This window comes from Talaromyces stipitatus, genomic scaffold, assembly GCF_000003125.1.
Source record: "Talaromyces stipitatus ATCC 10500 scf_1105507295549 genomic scaffold, whole genome shotgun sequence".
In the NCBI taxonomy this organism is placed as follows: Eukaryota; Fungi; Ascomycota; class Eurotiomycetes; order Eurotiales; family Trichocomaceae; genus Talaromyces; species Talaromyces stipitatus.
The window spans coordinates 2192657-2209482 of record NW_002990117.1 but is presented as its reverse complement, the minus strand read 5'-3'; the positions used below and the strand labels follow the sequence as shown (position 1 = coordinate 2209482).

At 46.6% G+C, this 16826-nt stretch overlaps 5 protein-coding genes across 5 annotated transcripts; 1 reads left to right on the top strand and 4 right to left on the bottom strand.

Moving 5' to 3' along the window:
- Positions 1-710: 710 nt before the first annotated feature.
- On the bottom strand, positions 711-2544 carry TSTA_016700 (tryptophanyl-tRNA synthetase; the record flags this gene model as incomplete). Its single annotated transcript, XM_002483782.1, has 8 exons — positions 711-979; positions 1062-1158; positions 1217-1256; positions 1308-1553; positions 1607-1645; positions 1696-1918; positions 2059-2318; positions 2390-2544. The coding sequence occupies 8 exons, from the start codon at positions 2542-2544 to the stop codon at positions 711-713; spliced, it is 1329 nt and encodes a 442-aa protein (XP_002483827.1).
- A 528-nt stretch (positions 2545-3072) lies between these two features.
- TSTA_016690 (pre-mRNA splicing factor (Prp8), putative) lies at positions 3073-10458 on the bottom strand (the record flags this gene model as incomplete). The annotated part of the gene is made up of 2 exons (XM_002483781.1): positions 3073-5551; positions 5873-10458. 2 exons carry the CDS (start codon positions 10456-10458, stop codon positions 3073-3075), a joined length of 7065 nt encoding a protein of 2354 aa, XP_002483826.1.
- A 447-nt stretch (positions 10459-10905) lies between these two features.
- TSTA_016680 (60S ribosomal protein L34) lies at positions 10906-11990 on the top strand. The gene is made up of 4 exons (XM_002483780.1): positions 10906-11016; positions 11091-11104; positions 11186-11309; positions 11446-11990. Exons 1-4 carry the CDS (start codon positions 10993-10995, stop codon positions 11644-11646), a joined length of 363 nt encoding a protein of 120 aa, XP_002483825.1. The 5' UTR covers positions 10906-10992; the 3' UTR covers positions 11647-11990.
- A 309-nt stretch (positions 11991-12299) lies between these two features.
- Positions 12300-13733, bottom strand: TSTA_016670 (forkhead domain protein; the record flags this gene model as incomplete). The annotated part of the gene is made up of 2 exons (XM_002483779.1): positions 12300-12797; positions 12855-13733. The coding sequence occupies 2 exons, from the start codon at positions 13731-13733 to the stop codon at positions 12300-12302; spliced, it is 1377 nt and encodes a 458-aa protein (XP_002483824.1).
- Positions 13734-14103: 370 nt separating this feature from the next.
- TSTA_016660 (cactin, putative) lies at positions 14104-16733 on the bottom strand. The gene is made up of 4 exons (XM_002483778.1): positions 16122-16733; positions 14921-16063; positions 14824-14856; positions 14104-14759 (listed from the first exon to the last, which is right to left on the bottom strand). Exons 1-4 carry the CDS (start codon positions 16617-16619, stop codon positions 14742-14744), a joined length of 1692 nt encoding a protein of 563 aa, XP_002483823.1. The 5' UTR covers positions 16620-16733; the 3' UTR covers positions 14104-14741.
- Positions 16734-16826: the final 93 nt, after the last annotated feature.

Sequence of the window (16826 nt, the reverse complement as noted above, 5' to 3'; positions counted from 1 at the left end):
ACGTGGTTATGGTTGCTTTGTTGATAACTTTGTTTATAGCCTTGTTTATTGGTTTCGGGAAGGTTTTTTTTTCTTGAGACAAATGTTTCAAATCGTTTATGCGGTTTTTCGATAGTTTCGTCGATTTCTTGCCACCCCTTTATGCGCATACGTATTCACATCTTCCGAGGAGATGGCATTGAGTGTTGCCTGGACTGCTGAGTATCTGGATATCTACTCCGTCCGGAGTGCCCAAGTGCCCTCCGGCGTGCTTACTAGTGATATGTCTAGGAAGAATAATTGTTAGCGGTTGGTCTGTTAGGGTCTTGCGTACTTAGGGTACTGGGCCAGCTTTGCTATGCCGGCCTGCAGTCATAATAATGTTGAGTTGGCGTTATGACCCTTTCCAGAAAAATCTCAGCATGTAGTATGCGATATCCATCAACCAAGCAGCATGCTTGAGGCATGTCAAGAGCATAATAATAGCATGACGGAGTTCGTAAAAGGAGAAGAAGCGTTCATTCAACGATCCGGATTGATGCCGGTGGTCGGTGAACCGCAGTCGTGCTGACAGTCATGCATTGATAATTTCCTGAACTCATGAAAACCGGCTATAGTATGTAGATTGCCACCTCCTTATGCTAACATAACAAAATTGCCTTGAAGAACTTCATTTTGTCCTCTAGACTACGTAGTGGGTAGTAAACTATGTATGTACGTACCTCCTCCAGTCACTTCTTCTCCTCCTTCTCCTTTTTAGCAGTCTCTTTCGGCTTCGGCTTCGGGTTTGGATTTCCCTTCCATTCCAGCTTACGTGGTGTCATGTACTGTTTCAACATTTCGTCTGTTACCTCTTTCCGCCTTTGTTGGAATTCCTTGACGTATTGCTGAATCAGTTCGATGGCCATCTTTTTCAGTTCGCCGGTGAGTAGCTCTCCGCGTCGGTAGCTGTCCTCAATGTTCTTGAGTTTTTCATCGTCATCTTCAAAGTATGAAAGATCTGTTTGTGTTTGTGTTTGCAGTGTCAGTGTTTCTGTGATCGAGCAAATGAAGTCGAGCAGTGAAGCCAGGTGTTCACGAACATTGAAACGCGACGTCTACCTCCGGAATACCGCCCAACCGCCGATGCTCTTCGAGAGTCTCCCTTCCACCGCTGAACGCGTGCTTGTTGATTTTGTTCTACGAACCGAAGTCAGCTTACGACGTCTCTACCGATGCAACAAGCAATCAAGCCCACCTTGATCTGATTCGGCGTGTCGGACATGAAGATTGCAGAACTATTTCACACGTTAGAACCCGGGCGAACGATTTCGCGGACATAACCTTACTTGGGATCACTGGCACTCATCTTGCCGCCGGCGCCTTGTAAGGCAGTAAGGAACTTCGAGTGAATCAATGCTGGTTTCGGCGAAGGGAATCGCATACGATGAGCATTTTCTCGCACAAGTCGAAAATAAGGGTCCTGATCGATAGCCATAGGGATCAAGACGGGGATCTTAGCAATTGCCTTTGTTCGTTCTTTTGCAGGCGGATCGGACCAGATCTCAGGGTATGATGTCGCAAATGAAGCCACACTGGATGAGTGCATGAGCAAGTCGCATCGATTCTGGAGTCAAGAGTGACTTACCATTGCACAGCCGGAAACATAATTCGTCCAATATTGGTGCTACACGAATGTTAGGATGATCTATATCTGAAAATGCAGAGGAAACCGACCTCTCGTTGAATCCAAATGCGCCTCTCACTTGGTTGAAGGTAATAAGTTTGGAGAACTCCCAGGTATTCATCAAAAACGCGCCATTGACATATTCCAAATCACTAAAGATGAATGTCTTTTTAGGATCGAAGCCACAAGCAATGATATCCTTCGCGTTTTGTAATCCGAATCTGTGCGCTTCCTCGAATGTGAGTTTATCCTTGAAAAGCGCCTTTTCGTCATCTTTGTCGTGTCAGTAAATAAAATTATATCACGAGTAACGGCCAGATTCTCGCGCATCCTTTCTACTCACCTGTAAGCATAATCACTATGCCATTGTTAGTCTCACTCGCTATAGCTTCATGGATTGTCAGTTAACGTACCTAGAGGAACATCAAACACATCTTGAAGCCACTTTGTGAAAGAAAAGGGTATCGTATGCCCCAGATGTAACGCATCACTCGAGGGACCGCGTCCGGTATACATAAAAAAAGGTTCTCCCGCCTCATATTTGTCTAGGATCTTATCGAAGTCGCGATGAGAGAAGAACAGCCCTCGCCTTAACCAGCGGTGTGGTTTGTGACCCGTCAGACGCTCGAACCGTTGAAGGAGCTCGTCATCGATAAGTTTCGTCGCCCACTTTCTATATTCGTGTCAATATCGAATGTGTGTCATTCTTTTTGCCCCCGCGCAATTGTGTGAGATAAAACGTACTGTGAGATGGCAACATAGTCGAATGCGAGTGAGTTTCCGTTCTCGTCTGTTCCAGCCTGAACGTCCCAAGGGTTGATCTCTTGCTCTGCAGCAGCTTTCTTCCCTCCTTCGCCTTCACGGATCGGAAGGACCGTCTCGGATCCAGGCTCAGCCATGGTTGATCAGCAGCTCTGGCGTAATGGCTGTGACCGCGGTTTCAATCGTTGTAAGTACGCGACTCCAATGATCCTGCTGTCACCTTGACAGGGTCTGAAATAGAATGGAAGTTGTTGGCGGATGTTCAATGAGTCAACATGCACTGCGGGGTGCAATAATTTTTTGTAAAGGCAACGGAGGTGGGGTCAATTCGGCAGGCGCTGGTACGCCGAAACTCAGGCACCGCGATAAGACATAAACTACATATAACCAGCTACATAGAATACAGTAACTCCTCATATGAAACAGGAATCACTTCGTATCTTAGTGTCCCATAGTACTATACACCCATTCTTTTAGCTTCTGATTACAGTAATAAAAACATGGTCGTCCATTAGCACAAAAGCACTGACCGAACGAACTGAAACTGCCGATGCAAATTAACACAAAACTAATAGAAAGAATATCACGCTTCTTCCAAACTTTTCCAAACAAACGCCTTGAACGAATCCACACCGAAGGCAACATTGTACCGAGCTCATCAAATTTTAGGCAAAATTATCAGTACGATCAACCCAAATGTCCTCCAACTCCGCAAAGTTCTGGAAGTGCAAAGGACGGTGCTGGTCATCGTAGAAGCGAAGAGGCGTATCGATTTTGACATAGACAGATCGCTTTTCAACGCTGCTGAAAGAGCTGCCCATAAAGCTGTAGTTCCATACGTTATCTTCAGGCACCAGGAAGTATCCCCGGATCTTGTCACTGAGCAATAACTGGCATTTGTCACCCATGCTTGTAGAGAAGCCCTGCGGTTGGTCAGAGCTAGTGTCTTTATTCTCAGCACCCCATTTGTAACCTTGAGGAGTCAAGGCCCATGCTGCAAGCGAAACGGATCCAGGCGTGAAAGAGACAGTCATGGTAACTGTCTTCTTGTCCCATGATGAATGTGCATTCATGAGATGTGCGTGTTGAGTAACATCCTGCGCAGTCATGTATGATGGCTCATTGCCCGAAATCGTATGAATTACACCCAATGGTTCTAAGTTCTTGAGGTATTCATGTTGAGGCAACTGTTGTGGGAGCTGGACATCACGAGTATTACCGACTTGAGGAATCATAACAATGGTACGAATCTCTTTGACTTGATCGTTGTCAGGAGGCGATCTACCATAGAGGTAACCGGCTACCTGGACTCGGAGATCGGCAATCATAATGAAGCGCTTCAGAATGTTCTTGGGCATGACATATGTGTACAACCCTTCTTCACGAATGTCATCGGATGAGATATAAATGTTGTTGGCACGAGTACGAAGGTTGGACGTGGCAATAGCGCGAGTTCGCCATTCTGTCTTGGAAGCGAATGATTGTTGTTCATACTGTGAGGTAGTTGTCACAATGATCTCTTCGCCACGGACATTCTGAGTCTTAGTGGTGACAGCTGTAAGCTGTTTCTGGTCCTCTTGCTGCTTTTCAATCTCGGCCGCTTGCTGACGTTGCAATGATGGTGCACTGATTTCCATACCGAGGATAATGTCTCGGACTTCACTGCTGGTCAAACTCTGGACATTGACATTGTTCTTCTTGCCGTAGTCATTCAAAATCAGGTCACGCAACTGGACTTCGACCTTGATCCAATCATCATCAGAGAGTGTTGGCCAGATATGATGTTCTTGAGTAATAACAGTCTTGTCTGGTCGAAGGATGATCTTGGTCTTATCAGTGTTAACGTGAAGCGCACGAAGAATCAAGATCAATCTGGAAAATGCAGTATAAGGGGAAATCGATTTCAACCATTCATCATAGAGATTGAACAGTACCATCTGTGGCTCTGTAGCTCTCAAGATCATGTCTGCAAGCTTCTCGACCTTCATCGCAGCTTGGAAGGGAAGCTGAAGTTCAGATGCACGAATTGAAATGTTGGGGAAATCAAGCAAGTGAACTTCGAGAGGATCAAGAAGACCCTTTCGCGTAACGATAAGCTGTTTCGGCTGTTCTTCAACTGGCAAGGAGCGAATGAGTGCTGCAACTTCTTCTGCCGTTTTCCACTTCGCCAATTGACCTAGACGCTTCTGACCAGCCCAAACACTCGTGTGAATGATCTTTAAGAATAGTTGACCGGTACGGGGGTTGAAGATGAAGATTGCTCCATTGATTGGCTTCGTGGTCAAGTTACCCTCAAAAGTCTTATGGATTGTAACACGGTAGACGTTTGTATCATCGATGAAGAGTTGAATTTGAGGACTGAACAGCTCAGAATAGTTCTGAGAGTTGAGGAACTCTTGGTTGTTCTCAGAAGCATAGAGCTGCAGACCCTTGCGTATACGTTCACGCAACACATAAAGAGCGGGATTTGCTTTCATGATCTTGGCCATAGCTTGCTGAATAAGCGCTTTCAAACCGGGGAAATATTGACCATAAGCCGAATAAAGATTGTAGGCCAAATCGATACCGATCATCAAGCCAGTAGCCGAGGGATAGATACTCATACTATCTGTTGTGTAATCCAGGTACTTCGCTCGTACGTAACGTTCAATATCGTGGGAGTCGTAATCACCATATCGTAGTTGAACATCAAGCCAGAATTTGTTCGTCGTTGTGGGCTCAATAACATCTTTGGTATCGAAAAGAAGAGATGGCCGAGTTACATTCCATTTGTTTGTTGCGAATAGTAGAATGTCTGCGCATGAACTGTTCATTTTGTATGACTTTCGAGGATGGATAGTCTCCTTCTGAACTGCTTCAATGCCAAGAGCTTCCAGTTCCTGATCAAAGACCTGACAGAGATCCATAACAACCGACTCATGAATCTTTTGCCACAAATGGGCACGGAAGATCTGGATCAGGGAAATCTTGAGCGTCGGAATCTTTCCGTGCAAGAAGATACCAGTCAAATCCAACTGGACCTGGAAACCAACATACACATTGGCTCGGTTGATTGTTGGAGACCACCATAGAGTGAATCGACGATTTGGAATCTGATTGAGACCGGAACGCTGGGCATTGGTGAGCTTTTTGAATTTCATCGACCTAGAAGTTGAAAGCAGTTAGCATGCTGGACAGTCTGTCAATGAGTGAGATATGGGAGGGCTCAGGAGGCTAGTTAGAGTTAGGATCTCAAGGTGCGTAGATAGAGGTGAAGGGCTTGACAACATATCATTGGATATGATCGATATGAAGGCGAAGGGCTCGGGGAGATGATAGGTAGGGTTAGGATCTGGCGATGCCAAGCCATATGACCGCGAAAGGTCACGTGATATCGTGATTGAGCGAGAGAGGGGCTCAAGAGATCAAAATTTCACAAAATGAGATGGGAAAAGGGTAAGCAGTGATGAAAAAAGGGGTACTCACTCTTCGAAGCCACTAGCTCGTTCCCAGAATAGGCCCTCCCACGATGGAAAAGCCGTTGCCTTGAACAAGGTGTGCTCAAGAATGGTTTCAACACCGCCCAGTGCCTGTATCACATCGGTACGGTAAGCATTCAAATTCCAGAGTTTGCCGTCGTGTCTCTGACTAGTCCACCAGAATGGATTGCTCTTCATGATCTGATAGATCTTGAACTCGGTCCTAGCACGGAAGCCTTTGTCGAAACTCAATGTGCTTCGGTCCTTCTGGAACAGTGTATTGATTCGAGGAAGACCACGATCCCAGCTATCCTCCAGATCTTCAAGTGTCAGACGCCTATTTTGCTGGTTGGCCTCCTGTCTCTTCTGGGAATACTCCATCCACACTCGTTGAGAGTCAATGAATTCCGCCTCCCAAGGAATGATGTACCGAAAGATGTTGGGGATCAATGTCTCCTCGTCATGGGACATACCCGCGCGGTAATGAGTAACCCCGGTATCAGTTTGCTTAGACCAGCGCTTGTCGCTTGCGGGAATGAGAATGTGGGAACCAGAAATCATACCAAGACCGCCCAACTCCTTTGGCGTGTAGAAGACGGCCGGAGGGAATCTCGAAGGCATCTTAGAGTTCAAGCCAATCTTCACTCGTGTCTGGATCTTTGTTTCGCACTTCACAATCGTGTCCAGAAGGTTGACGGTTGACACAGCAGCTTCACGGTAATAGGTGAACAACGCAATCAAGGCAGTATTCCATTTGTTGGCGATCTTGGTAAATGTCGTCGATCCAGAGGACATAAGAATTTGGCGAATGCGATTATTGAATTTCTGAATATCTTCTTCCGTAACTTGAAGGAAGGCATATGCAGTTCGCTCCTTGGTCGCGTTGTCCACAAGAGACCAGACACTGTCTTTCACAGGGAACTCTTCGTTTTGGTTGCGGATCTTTGGAAGTATACGGACTTCGAAACCGCACATAGAAAAAAGCAGATTTGGGTTATCCCTGCTGTACACGCTCGCAAATGTATCATCCCATTCGATGGTGGTAATGGATCGCGGTAACCTGTTCTTCAAGTCCCAAAAAACAGCCCGTCCGAGATTGACATCGTGACGCATGAGACGCATCCTGGAATCACGTGGCCAGCACTTCTTATTCTTGTAACCGATAACATTTTCAAAGTTAGGGTCTGGCTGCTCGGTCAAGAAACGTTGAATAAGGTCTCGGGATTCGTCTGCGCTGAAACGTAGGAAAACCCAGATCTTGTCCACATAGCGCGTGTAGAGACGGATAGGGTGCCGTGTCTCTGTAGCACGATCCTTGAACTGTAAGAAGTCATTGGGACTCTGAGGAGGGCCAGCCAATTCACTCGCTCGCTGAAGACCTAAAAGAAGGAGATCAATAACTAGGCCATAGTATTGGAAGACGAAACCAGAGAACTGAAGACCACGGATCAATCCATAACTGTTTGTATGATTCATGTCTTTGTAGTTCAACTGAACATTGTTCTTGGAGGTGATGTAGTCGGCCAAGTTGTGGTCCATAATCAAACGAAGGAGTCGGTTGAGCAGAGTCAAATCGATTTTTTCGTAGACCTTGGAGAGTTTTGTCTCAATCATGACATTCGTTTCGCCATCAGCGGTTTCCCAGACGTTGGACAGGTTGTTGATTCCTTGAGCCCATTTGTATGTCAGGAGAGGTGGCACCTCAGAATCAGAAGGCTTAATCCACGAAGGAAACAGATGGCGTTGGTCAGCTTGGTACCACAGATATTGATCCAGATAAGCATCCGTGATCTTTTCGATAGGCTCAACGTCATAGACAGGGTTTATATCGCTATAATTGTCATTCATGTCAATTCCCACTTCTTTAAACGCTCGCTGTGTCAACAAGAACCGCTTGATTCTGGCCAATGTGGTACCAGGAGAATCATACGCCTGCTCAATAAGAGCGAGTTCCTCACGCTGGCTTTGGTTGAGACGGCCCTTGACTGAGTAGGACTCCCGTAGACGTTCAAGAGCCAGAATCAAAATCTTTGTGTCATGCTTGTAAGATACACTTGGGAAGGGTATTGGCGAGAACTTGCGGGATTCCAACCAGTGAACAGTTGTGGTATAGATCGCAACAGCTTCTTCTGACGATACGTATGGACCATCTTTGAGGTAGTTATGTTGTCGCTCCTGTTCTGCTTTCAGCCACAGTCGCGTTAGACGACCCAAATTCTTCTTCGCGACAGTTTTATCCACGGTAGCTCCCCGTCGAATTCTTTCACGATTGTAGTGAGCGACGGATATCCACCAGTCAGCCTTGGCTTTGACATATCGGAGGATAATATTTTCGATGGGAGCTGGAAGACCTGGCACCTTCCATGGAATGTTACTCTTCCAGCACCGCCACGCTTCAGACAAGTGTTGTAAAACCGTGTTGACCTTGTTCTGCTTGATTCCTTCGGGCATCATGTCGATGAGGTCGGCCATGACTGAAGCACGCAGTTCCAAATCAAAATGAGATTCCACGCGTTGTTTTGTCACTGTCTTAGCAACACCCTTGCTATGACGACCTTCAAACTGACGAGAAAGCAAGTTGCCAAGCCATCGCTCGAGCAACGGGATGATTCCGCGCATGAAAAACAGCCATACACGCCATGCTGGAGCCCAGAAGCCGCAACCTGGACCCTTACCGACTGGGCCGGAGTTGAAACGATAATAAATAAGATGCTTCAAGTCCTTGCAAGACCGAATTTGGTGCATCAACTTGTACTTGTAACGATACATTCCAGTCAACTGTCCGACATGGTTGAAAGCATAAAGAATACCGTCAGCTAATTGGAATGCATCGATGTTTCCGAGGCGGTACTGAACTTGCGCATCGACAATCAATTTTGTCAACCGCAGAATCTCTCGCATAAGATGAAAAGCATTACCAAAACGAGACTTCTTCCGTTCCTTCGTGGTCAGAGTTTTCACCGGTTTGAGATTGAAGTTGTAGTCAAGGTGCAAGTAAGTCAAGTTCTTTCGATGAATAAGCAGGTTCAACATGTTAAAGCCCTGTCTGCAGACTTGAAGACCTGCTTCCACCCAGTCAATTGTCGTAGTCTGGAAAAACTTGGTACCCTTAAGTGTTCTCAGAAGATCCTGTTTGTTGTGAGCTTTAGGTTTGGTCTTATGCAGCTCGTTGAGGACATATGTCTTCAAAAGCTTCTGGTATGAGACGCGGACTTTGACAGGTTGGCCCTGCGGACAGTGTTCTAGATACCACTGCTTCACCAATGGCACATCTTGAGCACGAACCATCCTACCAGAGCGGCGATCAAACGGATAAGGAGCCCACAAGAGGGCGATAGCAGATGCGGTATCACTGTTGTATAGCTCTTCATCCGCCAAGAAAGGTTCAACGTCGCCTGGAAACTCAAAGTCATCGTCCTCATTATTACCAGGGCCAAAGATTTCATCTTCGTGAGAAACAGTGATATTCTTTGGTGCGACGGAGCGTGACGATATAGGATTAATAACGGGATCGAAGTAAAAGGCGGGAAGATTGGGATCATCTGATCGAACATAGACTGCTTGCGGATGCGAATACCACGAGAGCTTAACGCTTCGTGGAAGAGAGTTATAGAGGTAGGGGAACGCTACGCGATATTCTGTGCGAATTGGGGAACGGAAAATGATTCGGTCAATGGCGTTGAACTCGCCGAAATCCTCATCGTTCGGATCGATATCCTTGTATAGAGGTTCAAACCGAGGTCCTCCAGGCATAGCCACATTCAAAGCTTTGGCAGTGATGAAGCTGTTTAATTCAAACAAGTGAAAATAATTCTTGTCAACCACATCACTTAATAGCTGATGACTCAATCGATAGAGAGTTGCCATTTGTGGTAGCGATAGATTCCATTTCTTATAACTCGGCCCGTTTACATGAGGGGTATCAAGAAGAGGTCGATGGTCGTAGAACCACTCGTAGACGGCAGCATCTTCGACCTCATCCAACTCCATTTGTATGGGTTCCAAAGGTTCGACGTCCTCAATATTTTCGGACCACGAAAGCGGCGGCTCTTCGTCGTCGAATGGCGGGAAGCGCATGCGCTTGAAATGTCTTCGGTCTGCTTTTTCCCTTCTCATGCAAACCCACATAGTCGCCCACTGTGCATGGTAAACGGGCTCGATAACTCGCGGAATCTCGTTGACGAGAGTCAGGCAACCGTTGACATGGTACAGAACCTTAACCTCACGGGCTGATTCCCAAGGCATAGGCATATTTTCCAACAACTTGAGAACAGCATGGGGCATGAACTTCAAAGCTCCCAGATAACTGCGCTTATCGCTGCTGAACTTTTTCTGCGACACATCACCAATATCTTTGACAATTTTTCGCAAATGCTCAGGAGGCATGTCTGTCTTTTGAGATTCGACAAAACCACCTTTTCTCTTTTCGCCAAACCTGTTGCGCTGAGTTCTTAACCATTCTGTCTTCTTCTGAGCAAACTTTGCGACTTTGGGATCGGCTGGCGGCCGATACCCTGGTGGCGGGGGTGCCAAAGGCATCGAAGGAGGTGCTGGGCCCCATCCCGGAGGTGGAGGAGGTGGAAGTGAAGCCATGGTAAAAAATTATCGATGCAAGTCAAAACTTCGTCGAGGTACGAGATCAAGTTGGGTTGAACCGCTGCATCGAAGGGTTGGAAGCTATTCGGCTCCTCGCGACAGCGTTTGGCGTGTGAAAGCTTGTCGCAAAAGCAAAATCAGAGTTCAAGTAAGATTAAATTATTGATATACACTGCCCAGAAGAAAGACACGAGGAGAAAAGAAAACTTCCTTCTGGCAACGGGCAGGGTTGATGGCAAATCGTTGATAAAAAGCTTCCAATTTCCTTTCTGGAACGTCGCGATTTTGGCGTTCGGTCTATTCCTCATTTGGTAGGCGGTAGCAACTGAGCAAATAACTCATGCGACTCTTGGCACTGGCTCGGCGCTAGTTCCGATACGGCTAGCGTATTCGCCAATGAGCCCTAGTGCGGTCGCGAAAAAGCCCACACAATTCGATCTTCCCGACCTGGAATTTTCGACGACTACGACGATACAACGACAACGCCGCTGATTCCTTGAACATCGACAATCAGATTCGAGGACAGTCACAATGGCGAACACTAGATTGCAATACGTGAGTTTTGCTTGAAAACAGAGTCATCGTGCTTGGATGAATGATTGATGCTAATTTTGAACGTTTTTCAACAGCGCCGACGGAACCCGTATGTGCTCCATTTACGAGATATCCAACGACAGTCGAAGCGAACAAAAACAATACTAATTCACGCATTTTTGTGACATAGGTACAACACGAGGTCCAACCGTGTCCGAATCATCAAAACCCCCGGTGGTAACCTCCGTTACTTGCATATCAAGAAGAAGGGTACCGCTCCCAAGTGCGGTGACTGCGGTGTCAAGCTTCCTGGTGTGAGTGCTCCCTAGTGGATTTGTCATACAATCTCGGGGTTTTCAAGTCGACAATTCGTACTCGAGACGCTCGCTATTGGATGCAATTCGCAATCTACTTCAGAAGGAGAGAATAGGTCTAACAAAAAAAATCCAGGTCCCCGCCCTGCGCCCTCGTGAATATTCCCAGATCTCCCGTCCTCGCAAGAACGTCTCTCGTGCCTACGGTGGTTCTCGCTGCGGTAACTGCGTCAAGGACCGCATCGTCCGTGCTTTCTTGATTGAGGAGCAGAAGATCGTCAAGAAGGTGCTCAAGGAGTCCCAAGAAAAAGAGAAAGCCGCCTCCCGTAAGCGCTAAATCAATCAATCCGAGGAATGAATCTGTGAGGTTGGGTAGCGTTTAAAATTATGGAACAAAAATCAGCAATAAAGAAATGATTGTGTGAGAGGGGTGTTACTGGTCCTTTGGCCGGATAATTATTAAGGTCACTACCAGACAAGACGATACCCTCTCATCTTGCAACAGATTTTTTGAAATCATAAAGGGTCTTTTTGCATGTTTGTATGCGCGGTATGACCTCGGGCGAATCTGGGCGAGTTTTTTTCCATGGTCTCCGGATTTTCTTTTTCATGGGGCCGATTGTCTACAATTATTACCGATATGAAAAGTAAAATATCAGTTGATGAATTCTAAATTTCTGGAGAGAGGGCGTAAAGGGGCAATCTACAGCAAAAGTAGCATGTATCTGTTTAAACCTTGCCACGAAACAATTAAGTACTCCATGTTCCAAATAAGTAATTGAGCCTTTGAAGGATGCTTGACTTTAGAGGCCACGGATATGCCCAGATGCAGCACGTTAAATGCAGTGTCAGGGTACAGGGCTATCACGGTATTCAAACTTCCAAGTTTATAATGAGAGTCGCCATAACCACATTAACATATCTATGCTATATGGCATGCATAATTCTCTAAAAATGTACAATCGTATGACTTTTTTGAATCTGTGTGTACTATGTATCAAATTGTGTAAAGTCGTGACCGAATTGACTAGAAGAACTATGGCTCCTTACAAAACCATATTGAGAGCCGTCAGACGCAACAGTTGACGTGACGATTATACTTGGATTCAAACCCTGGGTGGCCACAGGAACGAATATGCTTGGATCTTGGTAATACATATTGTGCCTAGACGTATCTTCCACCGGTTGCTGCTGACTTATTTGCTGTTGAATATCATATCCATGGCTGGACCGAAATTGCTCAAATGGATCGGCCTCTGGATGTTGACTGATACGACGAGACTTTGACGGGTGGCTTAGTATATTTCCTCCTCTTCTTCCAGTATCCCTTCGTTGGTCCATATCATCGTGTATTAAAGGTCTCTTCGAAACATTGTTGCGGTAACGAGTCGTCGATTGAACCCCATTCTTGAGGGCGTCTTCTGTAAGTGTCCAGTAATTATTCTTTGACTTCCCTCGGGCCGGAGTTTCGTTGTGCAAGATGAACGCCTATCGAACAGGGGGTCAATACTCGCACCAGATTTGACACTCACGTCATAAACTTACCTCATTCATAGACAGATTATGACGAATACTGCTTTGCCAGCCTTTAGACTGAGGGTCATTCGCTTTATTTGTATTCTCTTCAAACCACCGGTATATTTCTTGCAAGGACATTTTGTGATCTTGCGCAGAGCGAAGTGCCTCATATAGAAGATAAGCGTAAGGTCTGTCGTGATTCCCAACGTCTTCGACTGAAGATTTCCTAGCGGGTTGCTGATGACTTCGTTTTGTTCGCGTTACCGCAGATGGGAGATGAACAGAGCTAGAGCTTTCCCTTGGATGATGAACAGACAAAGGGTGTATCGGTTCCTTTCCTTGAATATGGTTTCCTTGTATATGACCTATCGGAGGAGACTGCGAGTCATGTATCATCTGACCGTGCACTATTGGACGAAACCCGCGATGCAAAACCGGCGTCTCTCTGCGCAGTACCGGTTGACCGCTGTCTACGTTGAGCAATGACGTCTCGTATGCAGGCGCGTTGAGGTTCAAAAAGCCACTCGGAGCTGAATAACCGCTTGCAAATGGAGAGTGCCCATGTTGTGGATATGGTATTGGTTGATAGCCGTGCGATCCCGCGTCAAAAGTGCGATTTTGTGCTATGAAATGCCTGTTTGCAAGCGAATCAGGAAAGGACGGTTCCCATGGGTTTACCACGAACATCGCTGGCTCAAGGTGAGGGTCGTTGGATGCGGATTCTGATCTTGGAGGGGCGTAATAGTCAGAGAAAGGCTCGTTTCCAGCGAAATGCGCTCTTGTATGATCAGCAGTCCCAGCAAGATTCGGCGACGAGCTCGCGGATATCAACGGGCTACCTGAATTTGGCCTGGGATGTCTTTGTTGGGGATCGCCACGATGTTGATGTCGGCTGTTGTCCATCATCCTCGGGGTTCAAGGGGTTCTTATATCTCCAGGTGCCGAAGGGAGTTGGAGCTGTCCGGCTGACAAGGAAACACAAGACGATCCAAAATAGAAGCAGGAGACATACTACCAAAGGCGAGCTTAAGGAGGCATTGTTGGCCAGGAAGTTGATGGACCTCCCACATGGTTAGGGAGCCTAGCCCTAATGGAAACCTGCATTGCTGCATATCATGATTACGTGCGTAGCAGACCCTAAAGGCGCCTTCACCCTCTAAATCACCACACACCGCTTAGCAGCGTATGCGAATTCTTTCAAAGCGGAGGCGGCGAATAATCTACAATATCATATGCACCATTTGTATGTGTATAAAAGCAAATGGGACTCTGAGTAAAAGGAGCATGTTTTGATCATGGGGTGGCCGTAAACGGAAGTGATGCGACTCACGAGTTAGTCTGGTAGTACCACAGCACGAGGCTCCCCACACAATACTAACGCTAAAGAGATCTTCTAAGGCCACGTCTTTGAAGTGGAAATACAACTGGGCCAGAAGCGAGGGAATTGGAGTTCCGACAACAGTTTGGATAGTCGGTCAGCATGCATGGCCACCATCCGATTGGCTGGAAGAGGTTTGATGGGCGGGTGAAAAAAAACGGCATTCCGATATCTAAGAATTGACACTGTACAACGCATTTAAAGCATGCGATGGAAGTTGGCTTTGAAATAATGTGGCTGAAGAATATTCAGCTTGACTCATAAAATCAAGCTGGATCGGCAACTAGGCATCTCTCAAGAAGTATATCGGAGGGACAAATGAGCTAAGGCAGACTTCGCTCCGATATCCCGATCTAGACAATATACGCGTGTTGATCGTCCGGACTGCACCGAATGGGTTGGCATACCGACGTCGGCTCGGATAGAAGGTCTGAATATAAAAGATCACAATTCGATGATGCACGCCAAATGCGCGTCCCTGAAACCACGCGTCTTGCTTTAAACAATCAAGAGATGCTTTCCTCGAAAGGGCAGTCTTATTTTCGATAGTATATCTGCAGGGCAGATTAGTGACCAAAGCCAACAACTGTTGAGAGTTCGAAACCAATCAACACATACCTTCTTGAACTGGAAGTGAAGTTGCAGGATACCCTGGAGACACGGTAAGCCAGGATCCAAAGGTGGACAAAAACGGAGAGCTGCAAGCTGAACTTACCTTTTCAAAACTACTCTTGAAACCCCTATCTCTCTTAGCGCTGTAATCCCATTCTCGATCAACGATACGAAATGCGATATCTTCATAAGGAGGTCCTGCAATGAATCGGATGAGACAAGTATCTTCCTCTCCTGCTTTGACGAAAGATTGGCCACGCTTCCGTCCGTGCTCCCGTTCAATGCGGTATGTTGGCGCCTTTGTCTTATCAATCAAGTCGGGGTAGAAAATATTGAATCTATAGCCATGGACAACCTTTGGTGGAGGATGATCGTGGTCGTAGTGTGTTTGATTGTATTTGTTCCACTCGTACCCCATCTGCACACGGTTGAAATACCGCGGCTTACGAGGACGGTACTTATGGGCCCACGGGAGTTGTGAAGTACCGCTCACAGCCTCTTCCGCAGTAAATATCTCCTCGTTTTCACTTATACCTCTTGCAACTTCACGCTCGTACAAGGCCCTCGTGGCCTGAGAAAAGTCTTCGTTGGACAAAGACGAAAACCGGTCAGCAGGAGTGTCCGCTAACTCAGACTTCTTTGCTTGAGATGTCAATGATTGAGTGGGTCTCTCTGCGCCTCGTTGGCGCAATGGTACAAATCCCATTTTTAGGATCTTTTTTCGTTCTTGGGCCTGGTCGAAGTTAGTTGATACATCAAATATTTCAATGTCAAGCAGAGTGGAACTAACTACTCGATTCAAAAACACCGATTCGTCCATGATTTCAAGGGCTTTATCTTCAGGTCTCAGCTGGAGCAATGGCTCTGGATCCAGATCTAATTCTCGAGATTCGACAAGCTCACCAACAACTGGTGCGATTGGAGCAAGTTTAAGTCGCACAGACTCTGCTTCCTCTCTTTGTTGCTTGCGAAGTGCCTGTACTCGTCCTTCTATGACTGCCTGAAAGACCTTCTTCAACTTGGCCCTGGCTTTCCAGACGGTAAGACTGCGTAGAAGCTCCTCCCAATAGTCTGTATCAATCGGCTCGTTTGAGTCAAGCTTACGTCTGACTTGAGCCTCGAGTGTTTCCAACTGCTCATAACTCTTTGGACTGAGAATCTTATTGATATCCGCTGCGACTGAACTTAAAACACGGCCCTCAGGAGCTGACGTCTTTTGACGATCACGGCAAACAACTTTCATAGTCTATTTGCATATTAGTAACTGTGGCAAGAGCTATTTCCATGTAAATAGCTTGACTCACCTTCCAAAAATCGCGATTCTTCTGACTCTGTTCAAGACTCAGAAATGTGTCAATGTCTTTCTCTAATTCGATGAGCTGAGCCTGCGACAGGCCCTCGAACACGCCCTCCGGATCAATGAGATCCAGGTCTGAATCGGAGATCTCATCGTCTATGGGGTTCCTTGTCGGGTCGATTATACGCAGGGTAACAGCTAACCAATCGATAGGCTTTGCGCGACCTTCCTTAACACGAATCTCTGCCTTCTTCTTAGCCTGTTTGAGAACGAAAAGATCCTCCTGAGCAACCCACTCGCGCACTTGCTCGTCCTCTTGTAACTGGTTTATCCGAGCCTGATCCCTTCTACCCCGCTGACCTGATCTGTCGCTGTCATTCTTCCAGTGGCCGGATTGTCGTGCATCATCTCTGCGAGCGAATTTTTCGGAACGTTTCCATGGCGGCGATTGAGATCGAGATCGGCCTCGTTTATAGCCTGAGCGATCGGGATAACGCATCGACATAGCGAGTACGCGGGAATCAATCGTGAGTATAGAGAGAGTTATAGCTAACTGTCGTGCGAAGTAAGTAGTCTAGCAGCAATGATGATAAGTATTGTATGAGAAAGAGTTGAGGATGTTGCGAGATTCTTCTTCGTGACGTTGGCGGCTGATAATGGTCCTCTCTAATATGGTTGGACAGTAGCCGCCAGTCGAAATTAGGCGCCTGAA

Bases quoted from the DNA above. Each gene is read 5' to 3' on its own strand.
- TSTA_016680 (XM_002483780.1), top strand. From the start codon at position 10,993: ATGGCGAACACTAGATTGCAATAC. The intron at 11,310-11,445 runs GTGAGTGCTCCC...AAAAAAATCCAG, and splicing joins GCGGTGTCAAGCTTCCTGGT to GTCCCCGCCCTGCGCCCTCG.
- TSTA_016660 (XM_002483778.1), bottom strand. From the start codon at position 16,619: ATGTCGATGCGTTATCCCGATCGCTCAGGCTATAAACGAGGCCGATCT. The intron at 16,064-16,121 runs GTGAGTCAAGCT...ATATGCAAATAG, and splicing joins AGAATCGCGATTTTTGGAAG to ACTATGAAAGTTGTTTGCCG. The intron at 14,857-14,920 runs GTAAGTTCAGCT...CCGTGTCTCCAG, and splicing joins TCAAGAGTAGTTTTGAAAAG to GGTATCCTGCAACTTCACTT.